This window comes from Alosa pseudoharengus, unplaced genomic scaffold (assembly GCF_046254945.1).
Source record: "Alosa pseudoharengus isolate Yale_2024_CS ecotype anadromous, Long Island Sound unplaced genomic scaffold, YU_APseudo_1.1 YU_APseudo_1.1_scf_20, whole genome shotgun sequence".
NCBI lineage: Eukaryota > Metazoa > Chordata > Actinopteri > Clupeiformes > Clupeidae > Alosa > Alosa pseudoharengus.
In genome coordinates, this window is record NW_027468664.1 from 15801331 (window position 1) to 15808830 (window position 7500).

Sequence of the window (7500 nt, forward strand, 5' to 3'; positions counted from 1 at the left end):
TGTTCACATCTTTTATGAAGGCCGCATTATTGGTTAGCAGAGTTCCTCTTCTCGCCACTGTGATCATATAGCTATAAATAGTTATCTATATGGAGAAGCGAGGGGAAAAAACAGCCCCCCCTCTCTCTCTTTCTCCCTCTCTCTCTGCACTCATTTATGTATCAGTCTGACCCTTCGTGGTGAAAAATGGGGTCAATACAGCTGTGTGTACTCTGGTCCATCCCTTCCTAGCACTGGACCCATGATCTATATATACTTCTCTTTTTGAGTCTGTCTCTTCCTCCATCTCTCCTTCCCTATCTCTCTCTCTCTCTCTCTCTCTCTCACTGGCCGCTGTTCTTTAGTGTAGCCTTTCTTTTCTCCGCTGCTATCCTGGCCTCTCTTCCTCTGTCCTCTTCATCACCTGAATAAAGTGTCGGGATCACTAACTGATCAAGCAGATAGTGGTCGCAGAATCTTTCAACATACCTTCTAAAGACACCTGCATCACTCTCTCTCTCTCTCTCTCTCCCTCTCTCTCTCTCTCCCTCTCTCCATCTTTCTCTCTATCTCTCTCTGATTCTCAATATGCTTAATGTGTATTCATCCTTTGAATTCATACGCCTGTGCCTGATTCAGGGCCAGTCCCATGGAATGACACAGCTTAAGTCCTGACCCCCTCTCTCCCTTCCCTCTTGCTCTGTGTGTGCAGGATGGAGGACACAGTACGAACGCTGTTGCAAAACCAAGGGGTCTTGGACTCGACAGCCATGGACACTGTGGATATCATGAAGGTTTATAAGGTAAATTATGTCATAATTGTTTGTGTGTGTGTGTGTGTGTGTGTGTGTGTGTGTGTATGTGCATGTGTGTGTGTGTCTTTATACACTCTGTAATTCAGTCAAAACTAATCCAAATATTTATATTCTGGACCAACAATCGGCGCCTCATGAGCCGGAAATCTGGCTGTATTGGCAGCATTGTATTGATGCTGTCCCACGGGGAACTGATTAAATCTAATTTAATTATGCAATTTGAACATAATTGTTTACCCAATTAAGTCCTATTACCTATCAGACTGTTATAATATCTGATACTAAAAGCATCCACATATCCTGGGACCAGAGAATAGGCAGAGGCAATCAGAACGGCATTATGGGGCGGAGAGGCGGACAGGGGAGGCAAACAAATACAAATAACAAATAAAGAGAAATAAAGTATAGACATCAGTAAGGAAATAGAGTATAGGCATCAGTAAGGAAATAGAGTATAGACATCAGTAAGGAAATAGAGTATAGACATCAGTAAGGAAATAGAGTATAGACATCAGTAAGGAAATAGAGTATAGGCATCAGTACTCAGAAGGAAATAGAGTATAGACATCAGTAAGGAAATAAAGTATAGACATCAGTAAGGAAATAGAGTATAGACATCAGTAAGGAAATAGAGTATAGGCATCAGTACTCGGAAGGAAATAGAGTATAGACATCAGTAAGGAAATAAAGTATAGACATCAGTACTCGGAAAGAAAATAGAGTATAGACATCATTACTCGGAAGGAAATAGAGTATAGACATCAGTAAGGAAATATAGGGTAACACTTTCTATGAAGGTTGTATTTATAACGCCCTATGAATGCATTCATAATGTTTTATAAGGTGTCTATAAAGCATTGTAATGCTCATTATTACCATCTATTTGTATTCACAAGTAGTCATAACCAACTTCATGATGCATTATGACAGCTAATTATGAATGATTATAATTTTGATCTGAATAATTTGTCAAGATTTGCCTACTCACTTGTCAGTTTTATGATGCATCATAACTACTTTGCTTTGCTAAATGTGTATAGCGATGCATACATTTTTGACTTCTACTGTAGTCCTATATATCTTTAGCTATAAGTATATGTAATAAAGCTATAATAATTTATACATCTCCCTATAGCACACAATTATAAACAGCTATGCAATATCATAAGTGTTATTTGTCAGCTCTAAGTAAAGTGACAAGAATATGACCCTATTATCCTACAATGAAATGAGAGTCTGAATTTCTCATTTCATTGTGCCTCATTTGTTTATAATAACCTTATATCTATTTATAACAACACCTTACTTGCTCTACTTTACCTAAAGCTGACAAATAACACCTATGACATTAACATAGTAATTTATAATATTGTGCATATGGGGTGAAGATGCTAGACTCGGAACTTAGTTCATTGCACCCTTTAATTACTCAGTGAACTGAGTGTAATGAGCATTACAATGCTTTATAGACACCTTATAAAACATTATGAATGCATTCATAGGGCGTTATAAATACAACCTTCATAGAAAGCGTTACCGGAAATAGAGTATAGACATTAGTAAGGAAATAGAGTATAGACATCAGTACTCAGAAGCCAAAGATGGCAGATCATCACAAGGTGTGTGGGAGAAGAACAGACAGAAGGGTAGAGTCAGACGAGGGTTGTGGTGGTGGTGAGGAGGAGGGTGGGGGTGCACTGGGCACTTATAGCAAATATATTGGGGGAGGGGGGGTGTGGTATCAACGTCCTTCCCTGCTGTAGGATGGGTCCCATGCCTACAACAGTGCAGACACTGTGCAGACACTCTTTTTTGATTTTAAGAGATTCTGTAATTTGCCCTCTTAAAAACGGCTGTGAGATCTCCAGAGAAGTGTGAAGATCTTTTTTTTTTATTTGGCCTGAAATAAATTCTATAACATTTTGGGTCTGATAATAGAAGTAGCCGCCTACCATCTTTGAGCCAAAACTCTTTCACCCATCTCAGCTTTGAATAAATACCAACCAACCTGATCGACTGAACAAAGCAAACTCAAACCTAAAAATGTTACATCATATTTGAGGCTGAGAACCTCTCCAGAAGAAGCAGTGGAAATGTTTGCCAGCGCCAGTCTCTCTTGCTCCCTCTCTCTCTCTCTCTCTCTCCCTCTCTTTCTCTCTCTCTCTCCCTCTCTCTCTCTCTCTCTCTCCCTCTCTTTCTCTCTCTCTCTCCACCTAAGTTTTTTTTTCTCTTTCGCTGGCTTAACTCTTGTTTACTCTAACTCTGCCAGCGTCATTGCCACGACGACACCCAGGGAACTAATCAGGGGGAGTGGAGGGTGGGAAGAGGGGTGTTCATGATTGCTTTCCTCTCCAGTAGCCCAGGCTCCTTCATTAGCTTGGCCCAAACGTAATTGTATAATTCGAGCTTAGTTGGGGGAATTGTTGATGAGGCTAAGAGCCGTGACTGAAACAGTTCTGGGGTGATGGGTGGGTGATGGGTGGGGGCATTGTAGGCATTGCACAGACTTTAAAACACACACACACACACACACACACACACACACACACACACACACACACACACACACACACACACACACACACACACCTCTGTAATTTACTTTGCGAAACTCATTCTCACTTGTGTAATGGTTATCAATGAGATACTATCGGCACACAGTAAAGTCTACTTCAAAATTCACTTCATATTGAGCTTGGTGAATCGCACCAGCCTGATGAAGATGAGAGAGTTTATAGGACTATTGCACTGTCTGACCCTGAACATTTCAAATCTCCTTTGGCATATTGCATGTGTCTGTTGATACTTGATGGATGTTAAACAAGCCGATACGTGATTATATGTGTATGTGCTGCTATACAAATTACTCTCATGTGAGTTCACTTGTTGTTTGCTTTTGTGGGTAAATATGTGTCTTGTAGAAATATCTGTGTCTTTAGGCTAGTCCTATGTGTTTATGTGTGTGTTTGTGTGTGTGTGTGAGAGAGATAGAGAGTGGAGAGAGTGTTACTGTGTGTGTGTATGCGTGTGTTTGCGCTGTGTACGAGTCTACGTGTCAGTATGCGAATGAGACAAGCCGAGAGATTACACCAGAGTGAAATTATGCATTCCAATTAAGCCGTGTGTGCCTAATGCATTTGCAATTAGACAGCGTAATGCTCCAGATAGCCTGTCAGACTGGCTTTTCTGACCATTGAGTATGGTTCACCGTCTCCTAGACACCAACACACACACACACACACACACACACACACACACACACACACACACACACACACACACACACAGATCATTCTGTTGTCTCTGTCAGCAAAAGTGTGTGTGTTGTGTAATACGGTCATTTGTGCATTAGCTGCACCTTTATCTATATTTCAGACTTGCATTTCACACACTTTTGTGGTCTTGTTCTCTTGTGTATTTGTGTGTGTGTGTATTTCTGAGTCTGTATGCATGCTCACACATCTATTTTATATGTTGTGTGTGTGTGTGTGTGTGTGTGTGTGTGTGTGTGTGTGTGTGTGTGTGTGTGTGTGTGTGTGTGTGTGTGTGTGTTTGTGTGTGTGTCTTTTGGGATGCATTGCCCTGCTATAACATTACTCTCCCCATCCACCATCTGCTGATCTGAGTGCCCTGCATGTCAGATGACGATTAGCTGACTGCAGACTAGCCTGCTGCATGGAGTGTGTGTGTGTGTGTGTGTGTGATCCCAAACAGTAGAGCCCTGCATCCGACCGCTAATTACTAACACGCGGCTACGGCACTTCCCTCACATAATTTGCACCTGTTAGCACAGGGAATGTTAGCACGACTGGGAAGCCCTTGCACTCAATTAGCGCCGGCTAGCGCTGCATGCTATTTTAATTCTAACACATGACCAAAATAAAGATTAGAATTTCCCAGTGGCTGTTAATGCCTTGTAGCATCAATGGATAGAGCCAACCCCTCATATAGACGTTGGGATCATACCAGGCTTAATTCTCTCTCATACAAGTACTGCTTGTGTGTTGCAAAAGTGAGCATAGATGTGTGGAGAAATAAATAAATAAATACTGGTAAATAAACGATAGCCTCTTAAAGGAGATGCCTATACTCTGTCCAGGTAGTACACATACAGAAGATGGTTCTGCTCCACTGGCAAGATACCAGAGGCTTTGAGGGAATGCTAATTCAGTGCTAAAAAGGCTAATTGGAGGTTGTTATGCAGGCCAGATCTCATTGTTCCTCTTGCCACTGGAAAATGTCAAATGTGCTGGGGGACTGTTAGGATTTGAAATGCTTCCTCTCTTACTTTGCTACCCTGTGAATGTGTCATAGCACTTGAGCAGATCGAAACAGTCAGTAATACAGAGTAATACTACCACGATTTCAATGGTAATATTTGCAGTTGGGTAATATACTGTATGTGATGAATCTTTGCAAACAAACACCTATGCTACGCACACAACTTCCAACTATCCACACTGGCAAACACACACACACACACAGACACACACACACACACACACACAGACACACACACACACACACACACACACAGACACACACACTTGGCCCCCTGTGAGCGTTCTGATTGAAGCACAACTCAATTTTTTCACCTCCTTTTTCCTGGCTCCCTCTTGCAGGGAGACAAATGGGATAATGAAGGGAGATAGCATTTGATAGTCCCCACTGCGGCATCTCTGTCTCACTGTGTTCTCCCCTTTCCTTCTCTCTTTACACCCAAAGAAAGACCACTCAGCCACTTGCACCAGCAGAGTCTGAGAACCTAATTAGTCTTATCAGTGTCAGGTGTTCTACTGTGTGTGTGTGTGTGGGGGGGGTGTGTGTGTGTGTGTGTGTGTGTGTGTGTGTGTGTGTGTGTGTGTGTGTGGTGTGTGTGTGGTGTGTGTGTGTGTGTGTGTGTGTGTGTGTGTGTGTGTGTGAATTATCAAGAGATGTATGGATATCTGTTTGTATCACTCTATTGTCTTTTGTTCATTTTTATGAATCGTCCGCCCAGAAAGCCTATAGAAGGCCTTTCAAGGTCACTCAGCGAGTGGTATCAGTGGCCCAAAGCATCATGGGATATCTGCCACAGTTTTGTCATGCTGACACTGACTTCTCTCATTTCCCCTGTTCTTTTTTTGTCCTACTTCTTGTTTCACTTCTTTTCCCCCTCCGTCTGTCACACTTTCTCTATTGTTCACGCTCTTCCTCCATGTCCCTCTTCATCCCTCTCTCTCTCCATGCTCCTGTCTCCTGCACCCCCATGCCTCTCACTCCCTTGGCTTCTCTCACTCTGTCATTCCTTCTCTCACTTCATTTCTCTAACCTCCCTCCCTCATTTTGTTTCCCTTGTCTCTCCTCTGCACCCCCTCTTTCTTTCTTTCTACTTTCTATCTCTCTCTTCTCCTTTCTTTATATCTCTTTCTCTTCTCCTTTCTCTCCCATACTGTCTATATGTATATGTCTCTCCTTCTCTATCTGTATCTTCTCTCCCCCCCAACTCTCTCTTCTTTATTTGTGTCCTTCTCTATCCCTCGCTTCAGGACAAGCTTTCGAAGGAGATGGAGAAGCAGGAGGCCTCCGAGGAGAAGCGGGTGTGTCAGGCGGTGGAAGAGCAGCCAGCCAAGAGCGGCCAATCGGAAGCCGAGAAAGATGCGGCAGGGGACGAGGCGGGGGACGAGGCCAAAGATGAGACCCGAACACTTCTGGACAGACTGAAGGCTCTGGAGGTACTGTAACGCTTCAGCCAATCAAGAGACCGTTTGTCCGTTTGTCTGTCTTCGTCTGTCTTTCTGTCTCTTTCAGCCTGTCTCTCTCTCTCTCTTTATCTATCTATCTATCTATCTATCAGCCCACCCATCATTTTGCTGTATTCTCTCTTTCTCTCTCTCTCTCTCTATCTATCTATCTGCCCACTCATCTTTTTGCTGCATTCTCTCTCTCTCTCTCTCTCTCATTACACTCTGTTTCCTGCTTTCCTCTGTGGCATGCTGTCTGTGTTTTGGTCTGAAATCAGCCGAGCAAGACGGGGATATTAATCCCCAAATTTTTTTTTGTTTTTCAGTTTTCGTTCCTCTTTCCTCTCTGCCTTATTCAGTCATCCGTTAGGGACCTCAATACCCCCTGGTCTAAACTCGAACATCCCACTTCCTACTTCCCACTCCCCAACTTCCCACCTCGAAACTCAGCTGTGTACATCTCTCTCTCTCTCTCTCTCTCTCTCTCTCTCTCTCACACACACACACACACAAACACACACACACACACACACACACACAAACCTATTTCTCATTCTCAGACTCTTTCTGCACTTGAGTAAACGATCATCAGGCTTTCATACTCTAGACCAACTTGCACTGAGGCGAAAGCATATATTTGATCATCACTGCAGACGACTGCACAGGAGGAGAAAGCAACCAGAAATACCGAAAGGTTTTACGATTACCATTGATTTAATGGATTTTAGTCTCCCTCTCATGAGAACATTGTGGCTGTCTGTGATTTCTACTCACACTGAGGGAGAGTAACTCCACAACAGTCTGACAGTGATTCACATTAATATCACTCTGTGATCACCTGCAGGACAAAATGTCCTTTTGCAGGTGTTAGACATTGGCAGCCAGATGGCTTCTATGGAATTAATGGGCTACAGTCACGGAAGCTCTAATAGATTGCCATTAGTGGACAACCCAACCGACAGTCACAGGCTGGCCCTATCTGC

At 43.0% G+C, this 7500-nt stretch overlaps 1 protein-coding gene across 1 annotated transcript in view; it reads left to right on the forward strand.

Annotated features, from left to right (window-relative positions):
* The window catches only part of LOC143136159 (nck-associated protein 5-like), a 102927-nt gene that overhangs the window by 27683 nt on the left and 67744 nt on the right, over positions 1-7500 (forward strand). The window contains exons 3-4 of the mRNA XM_076296693.1: positions 692-782; positions 6323-6508. Coding sequence (XP_076152808.1) covers positions 692-782; positions 6323-6508 — 277 coding nt within the window. The remainder of the gene's footprint in view (positions 1-691; positions 783-6322; positions 6509-7500) is intronic.